We start from the raw sequence: 20,165 nt of genomic DNA, 5'->3' as shown, positions 1-20,165 counted from the left end.
AAGGAGGAAATCGCCTTTCAGGGGGTAAGATGCATTGTTGGCACGTCACTGTGCCATCATGTGGAGGAGTACCCAAAGACTAAAAGAGAGATTTGAAGGAAGTAATGTGTTTAGAAGAACCACTGTCAAAGTACCAATCTGACTCAGAATCTGAGTAGATAAGGCTGTAGCATGCTTTGCTATATGGAACTAGCATTTCACAACAAATTGTTGCCTCATGAGCATGTTCAGGGGTAGCAGAGGCAATTGTGATAGCAAGACCTGTTTGGTATTTTTTCTTCTTTGAAGCTATACGCTTGTGACATTTAAAAATGTCATGGCCATACTTCCTACAATAATTATAGTGCTTGTTTTTTTCTTCCCATCTAACAATGAGGAAGAAGTTGATGAAGTTTGAGAAGTCTTGGGCTTGCTAAAATTCTTGCCCCCTTTGCCCTTGCCTCTATGATATGTAGCAAAGGCATGATCCACCTGAATAGAGGCAACCTGATTTGCGCGACTCTTCTCCTCTTGCAAGAGAAGGGAAACAAGCTTATTGAAGCTATAGTGGTTGGGATTACCCATGGCTACTAGCCTCAATGTTGTAGCAAATCCCTGGCATGAGTCAAGGATCCCATCAAGTGTCGTAGCCACTACTTGTGAATCTGGAAAAATCTCATGAACTTTGATGAGTGGCTCTCTAAAATCCTTTATCTTGGTGAGATAGGCATCCATGCCATCCCATTCATTCATATTAACATTATCCATCTACCTGCATATATAGGCAACACAGGCTTCATTGAAATTTTGATAAAGAATGGCCAAAGTATCCCATGCATCCTTGGTTGTCTTGTAAGACCAAATGTGAGGTATAACCTCCCTCTTGCTATTCATAGAATTTAGTGCATGTGCTTGTGCATCTCTTTGATCCCAAAGAATCTATTTAGGTGATGGAGGGTTTGCGGCGGCAGACACTGCGTGAGTAGTGGTACATGAGCCAAAAGTGGCTGCAGTGGCAGTAGGTGCCTGTGATGAAGAGACAGATCTAGTCTTTGATCCATTGATAATACCCCAAAATTTGTGGGATACTAACAGGTGGCGCACCCGCATGACCACATGGGATAGTTGGTACCATCAAGCTTGTCTTCATGGGGAAGCATTCCAATAGATTGATGGTGAGCCATTGCAAATAAAAATCCCCAAAGATAAAGTGAGCCTTGCAAATGTCAAAGCCTCGAGGCTATAATGCAATGAGCTGGCTGCTCGAAAGCTGACTGCAAATCTGCAAGTGCCAACCCAAAAATGATAGGAAATGCTCAGCAACCGTAAATGCCAAGTAAGCTACTTAAACACTGGGCAAAATGCTCAAGCTATCCCCAAAGAGTAACCAACAAACGATACATGTCCAATAAAAGGACCCCCCCTGCAAATAGATGTCTTGCAAATGACCAACCCAAAGCAAAGGAAAAATGTCTGCAAATCTGTCCAATGCTAAGATGGATCCCTCCCAAGTGTTGGCTGAATGCCACAAATTTCAAGGGACAAATAGCCCAAATCAAAGGGCAAATGCAAATAGAACACAAATCTGGCTGTGTCAAACAAAAGTCACTGTAAATAACAGCAAATGTGGCAAAACTCCCAAAATTTGAGAGGACAAATATGCCAAAAAGAGGAAAATTTGGTAAAAGCCCCAAAGTAAGTTGTAACTTTGCAAATGTGACCAAATGTAGAGAGGGCATCAATTCTAAAGAGAGAACAAAGTCAAATTATGTATAGTATAAACTTAGGGCGGGTTCAGACGGTGGCCATCGTTGCAAAAGGAATGCCCCAAGATTTGTAGTAAGTTGATCAGAGGGAGAAGATATCTGCTAGAAGAGAACCCTGTCCGCTCTGCCCACCAAGCACCGTTCAACCAATCAGAAATTCACGGACGTGAAGCTATCGGGTATTGGATGAATGATCATCCTCTATTAATAGCTTTAGCTTCCCTGTCTGAACATGGCACGATTACAACCATCCTCCCAAAGGGGGCCTTGTCTGAACCCAGTCTTAGCTAAGGTCATTATACACCGCCTCCCTGCCGCACCAGAGAGCCTATTTGTGCCTCATGGTAGGCAGGAGTCTTTATACATACAAGCACCTGCCCATGAGAATACAAACAAACAAGCTAAGGCAAATGGTAAAAACAACGAGTGGTTAGGCGAGGAAGCGTGCCTGCTCAAGACTGTCCATGCCTTTAAAAGGGGGATCAGATGTGATGCTGCCCTTTGTGGCCGAGTGTGTAAACTTAGGCGGTTAGGATCATGTGGGAAAGGGGAGGGCCAATAAGAGAAATCCATGTGAATGCGCTTTAATGCATGATGATGGGAATCTAGTTGAAAAGGGCTACGAATCAACGGTCTGGTGTCCATGTCCTGGGAAGCGGAAGAGCAACAGTCTCTCCCCACGTCGCTGCCCCTCAGCTTCGTGCAATTCGGGGATGAAATGAGAACCCCACATCCCCCCATCAATGACACTAAACGGGCACTCGCTTCATCCTCGCATCTTGGGGACATCCCCGGCTCTACCAGTCCCTCAGCTCATACACATGAATGGCATGGCTCATCCGTCCCCGCCCAATTCGCTGGGCTTAAACGCAAACATAGATCGCAGAGGAAGAAGGCCGAACGGACACCTTCGAACGATAAGGAGCTGGACTTGGAACAAGGACTCCAAAAACGAAGGCAACCCCATCAACCCGAATTCGGGGATTGTCATGAAGCTGGCAGAAGCACTGGACAGGCAAACTACGAAGGTTTCGACGCAAGAGATGGAATGGCTTCCTCGTCGAGCACCACAGAATTAGGCCGCTTTGGGGTCTGGCATCCGGATGATTCTGTTGTTAAAAAAGAATCTGGAAGTTTGTTTATTGTACCAAAGGTAGACGAGTTGGATGCCATTTACAAGCTTCCCACAAGGAGGCGGAGGGAAAGAGAAGACGGTCCAGGCTGGGCACTCCTCTTCCAATGTATGGAACCTTTACCGCTGGGCGTCAAAGAGGTAGTTTCCAAGCATATGATACTGGCTCCTAAAGCCAAGCCATTTGACTTTGCCATGGATACCAAGCAGTGGACTGGGCTGGTCGGACACCAAATACGTCCAACGACAGCAGAGTTGAATATCACGGGACCCGCCAAAATTTCACCAAAGGATGAAAAATCCCTTTATGCAGATGACGATCTGAGATTTTCCAATCTGAGAACAGGTGATGATGCCATGCGCTATTTTGCAGAGCTGGAAACTGGAGATCCTGTGAAGTTTGTTTATTGCAATCGAGTTGATTCTGGAGAGGAGTTTTCACCATATGACCTTGTTGTTGTCCCGAGGGAAGAGGTGAACGTGGAATATTTCATAATCTCCTCTGCGGGCATGGTTCACATTGAGCCTGGATCAGGTTAGTATAAGCATAAATGTGGTTTTGCACCATTTTTGCTCTCTCGAATAGTCTGAAAAAGATCGCTACATCCTTGATCATTTGTGTGTGTCTCAATGTGAGGCACATTGTTGTCTTACTGTCAGCAAGAATATCCTTGTGTTCTGAAAGAGTACTGTTTCGTTTCTTGCACAAAATTGGGAATACAATCTGAGAAGGCTGAAAGAGAGAGAGCGGCTGATGTCTGAGACAAGAGTATTGAACATACACTGCGAGTTTTTGCGGAAGGGTACAGTAGCCTAGCATGACTGTCTACATGACAGCCCGAAAAAAGGAGGGGAGAGACACCATCAATGGGCGAGTTGGGTAACTATTCATGAGAGTGTTGGAACGTCTGTATGCTGCTTGGGGGACCAAATCTACTGGTCGATTGAGGATAGAGGAGATGATCTCGGCTGACAATGGCTCTGGTGAGAAGTCCAGAAAGGAATTCAGTAATAGGACATTGCTGGTGCGCCAGATGGTTGAATCAGTGAGCAGGGGTGAGGACTTCCGCTTGTAAAGCTTCCACCAAAGTCTTTGGAGTTACTGCTAATATAATGCTTAATAATTCCTCATTTTGGCAAATGAAGTCTCTCTTCTTTGACAGACCAAACGATAATATTTTTGTTTGGTCTCTGCTTTAGTCAAAAGATGATTCTTGATCTTGAATCAATGTTGATAGCACAAGGCCTTACAATCATCATACCAGCTATTGTAAGGGACCAATCCAATTGGTGGTGGGTGGATGGATTTCGTAGTGTGGGGGAAAGACTGAAGAGTGGCATCATGAAGGGATCGGCGAATGGCAACACAGCCAGGGTGGGCTATTTATAGGCTCTATATCTAGCTGGCCAGATCAGATGGTCTGCCAAATCTACAAACTTAGTCAACCTCCTCTTCCAGTTCACCCAGTTAGGGCTCCAGGCCAAACCTATATAAAGGCTCACTCTCGTTCTCGTATCTTGATCAACAGCAGCAGCTACAGCCTTCATTACAACAACCTACAGCCTCCACATTGGAGAGCACACACCTTGAGAGCTACCCAGCTCTATAAAAGGCCATCTAGGGCAGTTCATCAGTTCAGCCTTTATCCTTGTAGAGCATCATCTGATGCACACTCACAGCCAGTAGGAGAGCACACGTACAGGAGGGTGCAGTCTAAAGAACTCGCTCTTCAGATGAGCGCTGAAGCTCACTGAGGAGCACACAACTTGAGGGTTTTGGGATCTCCGTGGTCAACCATTACTTCCACTCTCCCTATGAGGAGCACACAACTTGAAGGTTTTGGGATCTCTGTGGTCAACCATTACTTCCACTCTCCCTATGATCCTAGGAGAATGGCATTCTCTTAACCTGATAGGGAGAGGGGAATTACAGCCATTCTCCATAACCTCATAGGGAGTGTTGGCACTAGTGCCACTTTCCATATCCCAAATGATTCTCCATAACCTCATAGGGAGAGTGGCACTAACCTTGGCAGAGCTGGTATGCCTTGATATTTGCTACAATGTGTTAGGGAAGAATTTCCACAAGTAAAGGTAATGCTAACAGGACTTTCCCAGATGAATAAAGGGGGAAATGGGGGCTCTCGCCAATTTGTGAAAAAGCGAAAAACAATACTAACTGGAGGGTAAAGGAGCAAGAGGGGCGCCAGGGCAAGAATAGAGGAAAGGGCTAGCAAAGTTGGCACCGGACCAAGGGAGAAATAATGGCTGACGAGAAGGGAGAACGATGGAATATGGAGGAATGGATGGATTACCAAGCAAAGGATGGAAACGTGAGGGAGCAATCTAGTAACATGACACGGGGTTAGGGAAGCATCTTAAATGACAAACAAATGTAGGCAAATCTGAACAGGCATAAATTATTAGAGAAAGGGAAGCGAATACTAGAAAATGAGAACAAAAGGGAAAAATAGTACACAACGTGCAAAATGAGCAGAGACGAGAAAAATACAACTGCAAACAGGCCCAAACAGAGAAATCAAAACTAACTGGCAAAGTTGTGCCCACATAAATCAAGATCTGCCTAACCTAAAAACAGACAGACAAAAGTGAAAACAAGCTGGGAAACCTGAAAACAAACATAGGAATTATTGAACAGGAGAAAAAAAGTTAAAAGTGAAAACAAGCTGGGAAACATAGGAATTATTGAATACGAGAAAAAAGACAAATGAAGGAAAGGGAGGAGACAGCATGTGGAAAGAGGAGGGAGTGGTCTGATTGAGGAGAACAGGACATAGCCTTTCTATGTGAGATGACTCTGTTATGTGCTTCACTGCCTACACATGTACACTCTCATGCACATTTCTGTGTCAAAAAATTCATCATAACTACTTACCTGATATGGATTGTCCATTCTCCATCATGTTCTGACATTTTGACATTGATTCCATCCATTTAAGGCTTAGCAATGCTGTAAACTTCAGATTGTTATCACAACAATATGGTCTGTTGCAGAGAGAAACTTCAATATTTAAAACACATCATTTGTCTTCCACCTATACATATAAACTGTATGTCTTCTGGTTTGTCAGCTTTTTCGTAGACTCTTCGACAGACCATGCCACAGACCATACCTTGGTAGAAGATTACCCTTCACCATAGATTGAGGCACCACCACATATCAGTAATTCCTCCACTTCTATACTTAAGACACATGTAATGATTGCTGTCATTGAGAAGTAATCGTTCTGCAGGCACAATCAGTGAAGGTACTTTTCTGCCTTTGGAAGAGTGGTTACGTGAGAAATCTATTTTCCTCTCACTACGGCGCATTAAGTTCTTTGGAAAGTATCTGATTCAAAAAGCATTTTCAATCTGGAGAAAACATATTGGTCAGAGAAATTTTAGGCGGGTGCATGAAACTTTAATTTTAAAAATGTTCAAGGCAAAACCTTTTTTCATCAGTGCATTGCTTCAAATCCATGGGTGTATCTGTGATCTTATGGACCTGAAAATGTTGCTCTTTGCACCCAATCACCTGTATACAATGGACGAATTCTTGGAAGCTCAAAGCCAACAACGCCACAATGTTGCAAGTCCATCCATAGAAGCATGTTCTGAAAAAGTTCAGCAAATTTTGGGGAAAATTTGTCAAGATGTGAAGAAGCAAGCCCAAATTTTTCGAGTAAGTTCTTCGCATTATCTTCTCCTGTTAATACTATTACTGTTAAAACTTTGTCAAGCTTGCAGTTATGGTCTGCCATGCAATATACTCTGTCCAGCTTGCAGTTATCTTATGTCATGTGATCTATGTCCTTAGAACAACCTTATTAAAATGCTCTGAGCGTTGGAGTTGTTCTTACTATTTTCCTCTTATAAACATCGAGTGAGCATCAATGTTTGTCTCTTCAATAGTTTTGCCTTTCACTACTGGAACAGAGATGCGACCGTTCTTATGTTTTTCTTTTTTTAATCTCTACACTGTCTCCATCATGGCAGCCCATGATAAAGTTGAGGAGACCAATCTGCTCTCCCAAAGGGGGATTTTGCAGAACCAGTCTTAATCATGCAGAAGAGCCTGCTATAGTAGTATGTAGGCCAAGACTTCTCACAAGAGATGTACCCATGGAAACAAGAAAGCTGTGGGTATATGTGCCAAAGACCCAAATTTCTCTGGCCCTCCTTTGTTCCTCCTTTTTCCCTACCTTCATTAGTCCTATCCCATTCCTTTTTTCTTGTGCCTCCCCCCTTGTCACCTTTTTTCTCTTTCCTATCTACCTCCCTTCTGCAATAAATTGTCAAGGATCTTAGCCTTTTCTGAAACTATCTGGATTGTTTGCCCAGAGGGTTTTGTACGGTGACCTCTTGGACTGGTCAAGGGGCTCTTCAACTCCTACCACCATCAGAAGTCTTGCTTTCCCTAAGCATAGTTAGAGTAGTTGTTCTGGAGCTCTAGGATGACAAGTTTGAGAGGAGGGTGGCCACACCCAAGACGTCACCACAAGGAGATTTTATTCTTAATCTCGCTTTGACAGAGACCACTCATTTAGCAAAGCCCCTGCTTCCCAACGACTTTGTTTTCTTGAATTACTTGTAGTGTATCGGGACATTCTAGGGTGCACTCATTTTGGTATAGTCTTGAAGTCTCTTACAATTTCAGCCTCGATACTCATATTTTCCTTTTCCAAAGAAAATAACCTTCTATATTATGCTTTAAAAATCAACACAAGTTCAGCTATGTGTGAGGGTGTTGACAAGAAAGAGACTGGCATTATGCAGCCTACTTCTTAGGTTTCAGCTCATTACCTAAGTTAACCCAGACCAGGTACCAATAGCCAGTGTGGTGGGCTATAAAACCAGTGAATCTCTTGATTTGTGTGATTGTAAAAGGACAAGCGGCTGGCATTTTGCAGCCTACTTCTTAGGGTTTCAGCTCATTACCTAAGTTAACCCAAAGCAGGTACTAATAGCCAATGTGGCGGGCTATAAAACCAGTGAATCTCTTGATTTGTATGATTGTAAAAGGTGCATGCAAGCTATGCCTTGCAGAAACATGCACATCATTCAGATGTCTTTCTATAACCGTCATTCAGATGTCTTTCTATAACATGCACATCATTCAGATGTCTTTCTCTTGATTTGTATGATTGTAAAAGGTGCATGCAAGCTATGCCTTGCAGAAACATGCACATCATTCAGATGTCTTTGTGCATGGCAGAAGTATATGTGATAACATATATTTCCTTTTGGGAAGCTTCACGGTGGGCTATGCATACTGGCCAAAGACTTTCCATTTTACTCCTTGATTTTGAGAAAGCTTATGATAGAGTTTTTGGAGGGCACCCTTGTATGGTTTGGATTCTTGAATGCACGGATTAGAGGGTTCTCCTCATTGTACAAATCAGCCCACAGCCAAGTGCTTATTAGAGGACTAAAGGGGGAGAGGTTTCAGATTTCAAGATCAATCTGACACGGATGTCCTTTTGTACCTTTTCTTTCCTTATTCGTGGCTGAAGTGATGAGCTTGTTTTTGAAAGCTCAGGTAGATGTTGTTGGGCTGAGACTCCCCCTGATACAACATGAGAGCTTGTGGTGGTGGATAGTGAATTGGCTGATGATACCGCGGTTTTTATGGATGCCACTCCACTAAATCTCACCTCATTCAGGGCAGTCTTGGATTATTCTGTTTGGCAGCAGGTGTACATATTAACTGAAATAAATCCAATGGATTTTGAATTGACCAAGACATTCTGGATTGGGGGATTGATTTTGGATTTACTTGGATTCAGAGGGGTGTTTCTATCGGATATTTAGGCTGTCAGGTCGGTACGAGCATCTCTTCCTCACACCAGTTCACCCATGTGTTGAAGAGTGTCAGAAGGAAACTCCTTTTTTGGAGTTCAGCTAAGCTTGACCTCACCTCTAGGATGGTTGTGGTCAACAGGTGCTATTGGCCACCGGCTTAATTTGTATGCTCTTGTTGTTGCCACTCCAAGAATTGCATCACTCAGCTCAAAAGGCCGATAAGGAATCTTCTTTGGAGTGGTCTAGATGGTTTGGCAAACACCAAAGCTAGGGTGGCTTGGGAGATTGTGAACCTTCCACACAAGAAGAAGGCCATAATATCATAGACTCTGACTTACAAAGCGGAGTCTTACTATGCAAGATGATGGTTAGAGGTCTTATGCCAGAGTAGGAATCTTGGAAGGACTTTTTCATTGGATGCGTACATCTTGTTCTCCTTCCACAGATGGAGATTGGTTAGATACAAGCAAGTGGATATTTGCCTTAGCCCGCTTAAGACCCCCTCCTCCTCTCTTCTGGTTGTCATCTTGAAAGCTTGGGCCAGCTTAGCTATACCCATGGATTGGGTCCTCCCAGGTGACAGATACCATTGTCCTTACTTGGCTAGGAGGCGTCACAAGATCAAGAATCCCACTTCAAGTCATGGGAATTTCACATACAAATAGGAATGCCTTGGTCTTTGATGTTCAATCTGGGGGCAGATTGTCAAGATCCTCAGAGAATATACTTACGCATTTTCCCTTTCAGCCTATCAAGGTTGTAGTTCATGTGGAGCCAAGTTTCTTGGATTCAAGTTGGTATCTAGATCCTAACCCAGATCACATTCCCTTGGGCTCTTGTAGGCTTTGGATTTTTGGAGGGGTCCCAATCAAGTATTTGTAGTGGGTTTCCAGGAAATGGGAATGGATTGATGCAAGGCATTGAGATAAGAGCCTCCCCTTCTTTTAGTACAATGTGAGTAATGCTAGGAAATTTCGGTTCAACCTGAGAGGTTGGAGGCCCACCAGAGCACGTCATTGGAGAACTTTCACATTTATGCTGATTTGCAGAAATACTTTTGCAAGAAATTCTGGAAATCCCCAAGGAATAGGAAGATCACTCTCTTATTTTGGTTTTCTATACATGGAGGGATTGCAGTGAGGTTGAGGTTTGGCGTAGATTCTATTTGCACTCAATGGATTCCATCCAGCATTGCCAATGGGATTGCAGACAGGTGCGGATTATTTGGAAAGCTATTGAGCACCTTTACACACTCTTCTTTCTATAGGACTTGAGCATGATAGCTTGGCTTTTCCTTTACAAGCCTTAGGTGCTATACGAGAGCATGACCTTTCTTGGGTCCTATTGATCCAATGACATGTAGTTGGGTCATGTTCCCGAACTTTTTGCATTCAAAGCAAGCACCTACAAAGAGACCCCATTTCAATTTATAAAAGGCACTGCCCATCGAAACATTATTCATTGTGACCGAATAAGAGTTTGGGGTTGGATTGTCTGTATCCCACAAAATGCAAAATCTATTTGAATTGCCATTAGGCCGTGGTGGGCAAACCACTTTGCCAAGAGAACCACTTTGCTAAGAGAGGCTGTAATTTTTGGCAAAAGAGAAGCCAGACATTGGGGGAAATCCACAACTTCCACCCAGACAGGGCATCTGTGTCTGATCAATGCCTGATAATCTCTAGTGTTGTTGGGGTAAAGGGCAGTGTGCCCACCCACTTGTACAGTGCCCATGTATACTCATATATATATGATAGAGGAATAAGCTGGATTAGCTTTTGCTCCACCACTTTTGGTGTCTCCGTATTCCTTTGTGTGTGCTCTCCTCTCCCACAACTGGTATCAGAGCACATGGCGTTCGATCTACGGGGAGCTCGAGGAGAAGAGCCTAAGGAGAAAGTTCAATGGAGCCATCGAGGGAGCCCAGGCTATTGAGGCACCCATGAGCGTGTGTTGCAGGACACTGTTGTAGAGCCGTGAGTAGGAGTGGTTGGAGAAGACATCATTTGGGAGCTTCATTGCCTCGTTGATGGAGGCATTGCTTCGTAGATACTTGCTGGAGATCGTTGACGGCGTAGGCTTGGGCTTGCTTGTGAAGTGTTTGGAGACTCGGAGATCCGATTGTAGGAGCGTCATTTAGGCTTGCTACTACTGCTACGGCTAGAGCTTTGAGCGATGCATTGTTGTTAGGACGTTGACTGGAGAGGTGTGATGCCGTGCGACTGGCGTTGTAGGAGTTGCTCAATGCAGAGGTTTCTACGTTGGGGTGTGCTGCAGGCTGGAGTTGAGGTTGAGCCTTCATTGGAGAGCGTTGTTTGGAGAGGGCTGTAGGGAAGCTCTTTGTAGCTGCAGCTGCTGCAGATGGCTCGTGAGCCACTGCGAGCTCCTAGATGGAATAGATAGGAGTCTCTTTCTCTCCATACCCTTCTCCTTCCCGTGAGCAAAGGAAGAGCAGCCCAGTGATAGCAACAACATCCACTTTGGAGAAAAAGAGAGAGTTCTTTGTTTTGAGTCTGGAAATCTGACAGTATTTCAGACAGTAAAAGTGAGCAGAATGCCATTTTCGACAGCAAGTATTTGCAAATCCATAAGGACTTAGGCTTGGTGCCCAACAGAGGAGTCGGAGAACTTTGGAAGGGCTACGTTTTCTCTGTTGACAGCTCGGTCATCCGAGTTTACAGTACAGAGTTATTTACTATCCAAAATAGGGACAGTTCGTGATCAGTGTGCAGACAGCCATTTTGCAGACTGTATATTGGCAAATGCATACATGTTGATACACTTTGGCAAGTTGATGCATTTTGGCAAAATGATGCAGTAAATGTCACTTGGTATATGCCATTGGTGATGCATTTTGGATGCATAAGTGAGTGGCAAATGCATACAATTTGATGTTCACTTGAATGCCAATATAATGAGGCCATATACATGCAGTAAATGCATTTTGGGGACTCTTGAAAGGCATTTTTTATTCTCTGGTATGCAATTTCCAGAAAGCAGTTTATGCATTGGATGCCACAGTATATGCAAGTATTTTGCTCAGAAATTGGATGTTCAATATCTGGTTATGCTTTGAAGCCCACGAGAAAATGATTGATATTCTTGACTGACAGGTCATTGAATAGTTGCTGCTGTTTTTTTTTAATGACAGAACAGTCATTTTCAGGACTGAATATCTCTTTCCTGGTGCGAAATTGCACTTTGTGCCGAACTGGAAAGTTGTAGTTCACTGAACATACTACAACTTTGCTTTTGGAAGCAAGTTGATCCGGTATAAGCTGCAGGAGTTACAGCCTCTGCAAAACCACAAAAAGTTGCAGTCTACTGTCTATTTGTGAAGCTGTTTTTCAGGTGAGAATATCTGAGAATCCACAAGGATTTGGCTCTTGAGGTCAACTGACAAGTTGTAGATTTTTCTACAAGCTACAACTTTGCTGTTTACAGCTTTGGCATCCGGTCTTTCAGTGAAAAGATATCGCTGTTCAAAAACAGGGACAGCGTGTTATTTTGCTCAAAGTGGCTGTGAGGTATTGTTGTAGGAATTTCTCTTGCACAACAGTGAATTGGGAACTCAAAGTAAATTACAGAAAGTGATTGGGATCTCACTTCAGTCCAAGGGCATTATTGGCATTTTGGCAAGTCACTTTGGCACATTTGGCAAGTGGTGAATGCTTGATTTTGTTGCCAAAGGATTGCACACTTGAGGTGATGCATTGGTGTTGCAGGAAATGCCATTTCGATGCATTATGGATTTGCATTGGTGGATGCCGCACTGATGTTTATGGATATTTGAGCTGGGCTCCTATTGCCATTGGTTGAGCAGGCATTGCTCATTTGGTTCAGTGCATTTCTTACTTGGATTGCCAGGCATTGGCAGGTTACTGGGCTGCATATATTCTTGTTTATGCCTCTTTATGGCTGAGTGCTTTTGAGCATTGGATCAGCCAGTTTATTTGGAGACCTGATTGGTCTGGACAACACTATATTTTTTGGTCATTTGGGTTGCCTATTGCACTATACTGCTCTTTGGTTGTAAGCTATTGTGCCACAGATATGGCATCTACAGCCGGTAGTGCCCTCTTTGATATTGAGAGGTTGGATGGATCAAACTTTCAGTATTGGAAAGAGCAGATTTATGATGTGTTAGTGCAGAAGAGGCAGCATAAGCCCATTCAATGCAAAGGTGTCAAGCCTAATAGCATTAAACAGAGTGATTGGGATGACATGGATGAGCAAGCATGCTCTATCATTCAGTCATCACTCTCGAAGTCAGTCTACTTGCAGGAACAGGATGGTGTACAGGGTGTAGACTACCATGCATATGAGTTCTACACTCGTATATGCCGGATGTATGACCATGATAGTGTTATGTTACAGCATGATGGGCTGAAATACAGCCTTGATATGCACTCCAAAGGTCGATCAATTGGTAGAAACAGGTCATGTTCAAGGGGGAATTCCAAGAGCAAGTCTAGCTCTCGGACTTGTGTTAGATGTTTCTATTGTGGAAAGTATGGCCACATGAAAAAGTGTTGCTGGAAATGGCTGAGAACATACAAAAAGAAGAGCAAGGTTAAGAATGACAGGAAGAAGGAGAAGAAGCATGTTGAGCTTCAAGGTGTGGATGCCAGGGTTTCCACTGATAGTAGCAGTGATGAAGGCATTCTTTTGTCTATGTCTGACACCTCCTTCTTGGCCACTGATGTACCCATTCTTGGTGATTGGATGTTAGATCCATGTGCTTCATGTCATATGACCCCTCATAGGTCATGGTTCAGTGCATATCAGGAATGCATTGTGGAGAGTGGTTTGATGGGCATTGATCATTCTATGGATGTCTATGGTTATGGGGATATCCACCTTGTTATGCCTAGTGGCTCTATTCTTGTTCTACAGAGGGTTAGACATATACCAGGACTTGCTACGAGCAAGATCAGTACTGGACAGTTGGTTGAGGCAGGTTATCATGTCTCTTTGGGTGATCATGCATGGAAGATTGCTAAAGGCAATCTGGTTATGGCTAGGGGATCACGGGTTGGATTCTCTTATGCATTGCATGTATCAGGTGTCCAGGATAAGATGCTTATGATTAGTAAGCAGCCATCAGTTAGTTTATGGTATGCCAGACTTGGACATATGTCTACTGCAGGTATGGAAGCCCTTATAACATTGAGATACATTCCTGTTATGGATGTCTCTCAAATTTTATGTCATGATTGTGATGATGATCAGCAATCAAGACCCTCTTTTGTAAGAAAGACAGTCAGTGAGAGGTATGTTGAGCCATTGCAGTTGGTTCATAGTGTAGTTTATGGGCCTATGCCTACTGTTTCACTGGGTGGCGCCTCTTACTTTGTGACATTTATTGATGCTGCTACAAAGTACATATGGGTCTATCCGATTCGGCAGAAGAATGATGTATATGATACATTTCAGCGCTTCTTGGGTAATGCTGAAAATCAGTCACAGGAAAGAAGCTATTGAGCTTGATGACTGATGGTGATGCAGAGTTTACCTCTTTTAGATTTCAGCATCTATGTGATACACTTGGTATTAGGAGGGTGTTGACCACTCCTCATCTTTCTGCTCATGATGCCTTGGCAGAAGGCATAAATCGGATTCTATTGGACAGGATTGGTAGCATGCTACGGTATGCAGGTCTTACCGAATGCTATTGGGCTGAGGCATGTAAGACAGCTGCATACTTGCTTAACAGGTCACCCAGGAGATCTCTGAATGGTAGAGTGCCATTTGACTTCTTGACAGGCAGGGCACCATGTTATGAGCATTTATGTGTGTTTGGCTGCGAGGCTTATGCTCATGGTTCCCGATCGAGGAGGTGTATCTTCCTTGGATACAATGAGTCCAGTAGGGACTACAGATTATGGGATTCTTCAACTAGAGAGTTGATACGCAGCCATAATGTCTATTTCAGAGAGGATGCTATATTTAGACAGCCCAAGACTGTGGATAGCAGGAGAGTGGTGTTCCAGGAGGGCTTAAGTGCAGTGATACCTCCGAATTCTTTGCAGGGGCAGCCTATATCCCTTGGAGTGGGAGGTTTTTCCCATGGTGAGCAGGTTATAAAGTTGGGACAGCCACGATTACTTCCTGATTTTGGTCAGAGACGGTCAGATGTCTCTAGTATTCCACAGGTTTATACTCCTATGGAGATTGTTGATGCATCTTCTATGGACAGTTACAGTTTATTCCCAGGATGCGGAGTGCCTCTTGCAGATGAGGATGAGGCTATGCATGGTGAGGAGGATACATTGGCTAATGATGCCCGGTATGACCCATTGGCTGGTTATGCCAGGACAGATGTGGTTTCTGCAGTTATTGACTCGGGTCATATTGCACATGGGCAGGAATCATTGATATGTTTGCTTCGTAAGTGCCTTCATAGCCAGAAGCAATCCCCTCGAGCTTGGCTTCATAGGTTTGATACCGTTATGAGAGCTCAGGATGTGATGCACAGTGAGACAGGTTATGGTCTCAGTATTCAGGAGGTTGCTATCCTTCTGAGGTTACTTGCCATATGGTTCCTTATGGACAGGGATGCTTTGCAGTGGAAGCTGCATGGTCTTGATGATGTTTGTCAGATACTTGGTTGTTTCAGTATGGAGAGGGGGAAGTTACTGAGTACTCCATTGCCTGTATTGGCTCCATACTTGAAACACTGTAGGTTTGACGATCATAGATCAGTTGAGCAGCAAGTTATGGTTGATATGGCAGCCATAGTACTTCATGCATCCATGACTGTGTTGAGACTTGGTTCTCACATGTTTGCCATTGGTGCTACACTTCCAGTTCTTGCTTCCGTTGCAGTGGGAGTTGGTAGCATGATTATGGTAGATTTTGGCAGTAGGGAAGCGGTTGTGGACATCAGGTCCTTATGCTTCCACGAGCAGCATGCAGGTGATGCAGGTTGGGTAGACCAGCAGAGGTCTATTGTAGGGCATGTGCTTATGGTCACAGGTGGTACAGAGACATTATTTTCTTTACACAGTGATAGTTCAGGTGCTATGGACTTAGCACAGGAGCACGTGGTGGTGAGAGTTCACTCTCCCAGTGAGATCTGGCATGAGATCTTGGTTGACAGGCATCTACAGCTTGTCATTTTCTATCTTGATGTCTGCTAGCAGCTTATCCTCTATGCACTTTGCACATTGTAAAGTGCCGATGGGCATAGGATGATGGTGTGGTCATCTTGTTTTCAGCCTATGGCTGATTGTATTATATGTGTACTATACTCCCTTAAAGGCACACTGCCTTTAAGTGGAAGGTTGTTGGGGTAAAGGGCAGTGTGCCCACCCACTTGTACAGTGCCCATGTATACTCATATATATATGATAGAGGAATAAGCTGGATTAGCTTTTGCTCCACCACTTTTGGTGTCTCCGTATTCCTTTGTGTGTGCTCTCCTCTCTCACATCTAGTAGGTGACCAGGGCAACACATGAACCATTTGCTGCCCATAGAAGAGAGGGGAGTGCTCCAATATAATCTTTCTATGCTCTTCATTTGCCATGATCAGTTCAAAAAAGCCCCTTGTTGCATAATGAAATTTTTTTACATAGCAATCACCCACGGTTCTTTTTTTTTTTTTCCTTCAAAAAAGAGACTTCTATTAAGTAAGAAAGAAACCTGCTAGAGCAAGCTCTGTGCGGAAATACACCATGCTAAGCATGTAATAAAAACACCTCGGAGGAATGAGGTAGAAAGAAACCAAGGCTGAGGCTGAAAATGCCATCTCAACCCTGTAGAAGTCTCAGCAAAGAAGGGAGAGTCTCTCCAATCTTTAAGAAAAGTAACTCTCTTGGAGGAGGCTGCTCGAGATGATCCTTGCATGGTCGCCCAAATGGCCATCAGACTGTGTATCGTATCTGTCCAAGTACTGGCCAAGATCTGAGAAGGTTGAACCTGAGAACCCTCCAAAACCTCAATGCACCTAGCTCTCCAAATGTGCCATGCTGCAATGCTAGCTAGGATCTCCCATGGAGAGTCGACCGAGGAGTGAGCAGCCCTGAAAAGAGTGGCTGGAACATCCTCTAGAGAGCACGACTCCACAAGGTGTCGTCGGATGTGAAGAGCCCAAGAGGAGTCAAGTCTCTCAAAAAATACCTGGGGCCCTGGAAGAGTAAGCCAAGCCACTGATCCCCAGGTCATATAGAAAGGTAGGCGAACAAAAGTGCTGAAAAGTCGCAATCCACTTCCATATTATTCTCGCCTGTCTGCAATCCCATAGGCAGTGCTGTATTGTCTCCAAAGCAGAAAGGCAGCGAGGGCAAGAAGAGTCAGCTCCGAACTTGGATCTCCAATGGTTCACTGCTATCCCACCATGAATAAAAAGCCAAAAGAAGAGAGTGATTTTTCTATTCCGGTGGGATTTCCAGAGCCTCTGCCAAAAAATTCTCTACAAGTCAGCAAAAATCTGAAAGTTCTCATGAGGAGCTCTGGTAGGCTTCCAATCCCTAGAGCTGAGCTGGAATTTCCTGGCATTACTGACCGTGTAACGAAAGAAGGGGATGCCCTTCTCTCGGTGCCCTTCATCTATCTATTCCCATTCCCCAGGGTCCCACTGCAAAAACTTAATTGGGACACCTCCATAGAGCCACAGCCTCCATGAGCCAAGGGCAAGGAGAAGCGGGTCAGGATCCAAGTACCACTGTGAAAGAGAGCCATGCTCCATGAAGCCCACTATCCTGACTGGCTGAAATGGTACCTCCAACAAGATATCGTCTGTGGATCTGTACAGCCTGCCCCCCAAAGAAACATCAAATACTAAGGCATCCTCATGTGGGTCAAGAAAAGCAATCACTTGTAAAGGAACTCCCAATGTGGAAAATGCCCCCATCCAGGTGGAGCAAGTAATAGGCATGTTATCTGTGTCCACCCAATCCAAGGGCAAGGCTGCATCAATTTATTGGACTCTCCCTGCACTCCCTCTGAGATTAAGAACCATCTGGGCCTGTTGGTCTGCAGGAAGCTTCCTGAAGGCTTTCCATACTCCCACTGTAGATGCAGGGCCCCTCTCCCATCTTGGCCACTGCATGTAAGGAGAAGCTCCAAGTGGTCTGCCAAGCTCATCCAAAATCCTGTCATTCCACATGATAGGCTGCCTTTCAATCTCTTCACGGGTGGATGGGGCAATCCTACGAAGAGTACTCTTGAAGCTGGCCCATGCTTTCAGGATAGCAACCATTAGAGGGGAAGAGGGAGACCTGAGGTGGGCTATGGTGAAAACCCATCTAGTACTATGTGTCCAATCCTCTCCTGAAGTGGGCGTGCGAGACTGTATGCATCTGATCAAAAAATCCTTACAATGCTCTTGTCCTGGCATAAGCCCTCTCACAACGAACTTGCAGAGTAAAGCTCTGCACTGTAGATCTGGGTCGATGATATTCAAACCCCCTTCTCTTGTAGGAAGAATCAAGGTCTCCCAAGCCACCCTGGCTGTAACATCAGTTGTGCCATCTAGACCACTCCATAAAAAGTTTCGTACAGGCCTCTTAAGCTGAGTGATACAATCCCTAGAGTGGCACCAACAAGAGCATACAAACCATGCTGTGGCTAGAAGAACCTGGTTAACCACCACCACCCTGGAGGCCAAGTCAAGTTTGGCTGAGCTCCAGAAAAGGAGCTTTCTTCTGATGCTTTCCAACACCGGAGCAAACTGTTGTGAGGGAGAGATGCCCACCCGAACCTGGCAGCCCAAATATCTGACGGAGAAGCCCCTCTGTACCCAAGTGAAGCCAATATCATTACCCCAATCCGGGGTGTCATCCTCGCAAATCCAAAAACCACTGGATTTATGCCAATTAATATGTGCACCTACAGCCGTGCAAAACAAGGCTGTCCAGAAGGAAGTGAGTGTCCTAGGGGAGGCATCCAAAAAGACAGCCGTGTCATCTACCAACTCACTATTCAGGAGCTCTTCTTCCCGGCGGATAGGAAGCCTCAGCCCATAAATATCAGCTTGAGATCTAATGTAGATACTCATAGCTTCCGCCACAAACAGAAAAAGAAACAGGGCAAGAGGACATCCCTGGCGGACGGCGGATCTGGAAATCTAAAACCTGTCCCCTCTTACCCCCCCAATGAGCAACTGGCTATGGGCTGATCTGTAGAGAGAGGATACTCCTCTAATCCATGCATCTGAAAAACCAAAGCGAGATAGAGTACCCTCTAAGAAATCCCAGTCTACTTTGTCGTAAGCTTTCTCAAAGTCCAAGAGTAGAATGGCCAATCTCTGGCGGCTCTGCATGGCCCATTCTGAGGCCTCCCAAAATGAGAAAATATTATCAAAAATACTTCTGCCATGCACAAACCCTATCTGCATGTCATGAATCAAATCTGGAAGAAAAACCTGTAGCCGTAGACTCATGGCTTTCGCCTGAATCTTGTAAAAAGTGCCCAAAAGAGTGATGGGTCTCCATTGAGACACAAGATTCCTATTACCCCCCTTTGGGATGAGATGAATGAGACCATCTGTGAGTGAGTCCGGCATCTCACCAGAGTCCCACACGCCCTGCAGGGATGATGTAATGTGATCACCAATCTACTCCCAAAAAGTAATAAAAAAGGAGGGGGTAAGTCCATCTGAACCTGGGCACTTGCCTTTGTGAAGTGCAACTAATGCAGTCTTGAATTCTGCATTGGTGAAAGGTGCATCCAGAGAAACATACATCTCATCCTTCACCAATACAGGGATACACTGCCAAATAACCTCTCTGGCATCATCAATGGCCTGTGTGCCTGGATCTACAGTAAGAAGGGATGCAAAAAAATCCGAAGCTACACGCATGACAGCATCAGGATCTGACTGTAACACCCCGTCTGAGTCAACAAGCTGCAAAACACTATCTCTACTATGTCTGGGCCCATGAGTAGAGAAAAAGTGTTTGTTGACCCTGCCACCCATCTAAATCCAAAAGGATGCCCGTGCATGAAAGGCATACTCTGCTCTCTGATCCAACAATGTCTGCAAATGATCCCTTGTTGCAGCAAGGCGCTCCTGAATCCAAGCATCTGTGGGCCTCTTCTGCTCTTCCCTTTGAAGATATGCTAACTGCTGGCGTATACCAATCTCACATCTGAGAATCTCACGTCTCCTAGAATCAGCGACTGAATGATAATAGTCACTAATTCCGGATAAGGTTGTAGCTACCTGAGATGGATGGACAGCTCCACCCTGTATGTGAGAAACCCAAATCTGTAAAATATCCTCCGTGAGGCTCTCCTCTGCATAAAAAGCATCCGGAATCCTGACACTGGCAGAGCGTCCTCTCCGATGAGGCTCAAGAATCTACAACACCACTGGAAAATGATCTGAGGTGGAAACCCCAGTAGAAATGCATACAGATCCTCCTCTGTCAAGTGCCCATCGTCTACATAAAATCTGTCAATCCGTGCATGAATGGGCATGTGTATTCTCCTATTCGACCAAGAGTACAGGAGTGACTGTGGCATAATATAAAAGGC

General features: G+C 44.6%; 1 protein-coding gene across 1 annotated transcript in view; it reads left to right on the top strand.

Annotated features, from left to right (window-relative positions):
• The first annotated feature begins 2,388 nt into the window (after positions 1 to 2,388).
• Positions 2,389 to 20,165, top strand: part of LOC147899385 (uncharacterized) — a 503,340-nt gene continuing 485,563 nt past the window's right edge. Inside the window, exons 1-2 of the mRNA XM_087377716.1 lie at positions 2,389 to 3,412; positions 6,132 to 6,562. Of these exons, the coding sequence (XP_087233842.1) occupies positions 2,389 to 3,412; positions 6,132 to 6,562 (1,455 nt within the window). The remainder of the gene's footprint in view (positions 3,413 to 6,131; positions 6,563 to 20,165) is intronic.

This window comes from Dipteris shenzhenensis, chromosome 8, assembly GCF_047967505.1.
Source record: "Dipteris shenzhenensis isolate YYH24624 ecotype China chromosome 8, Dip_SZ_1.0, whole genome shotgun sequence".
Lineage (NCBI taxonomy): Eukaryota > Viridiplantae > Streptophyta > Polypodiopsida > Gleicheniales > Dipteridaceae > Dipteris > Dipteris shenzhenensis.
Note: the sequence above shows the minus strand (reverse complement) of the source record. Positions and strands in the feature narration are given on the sequence as shown.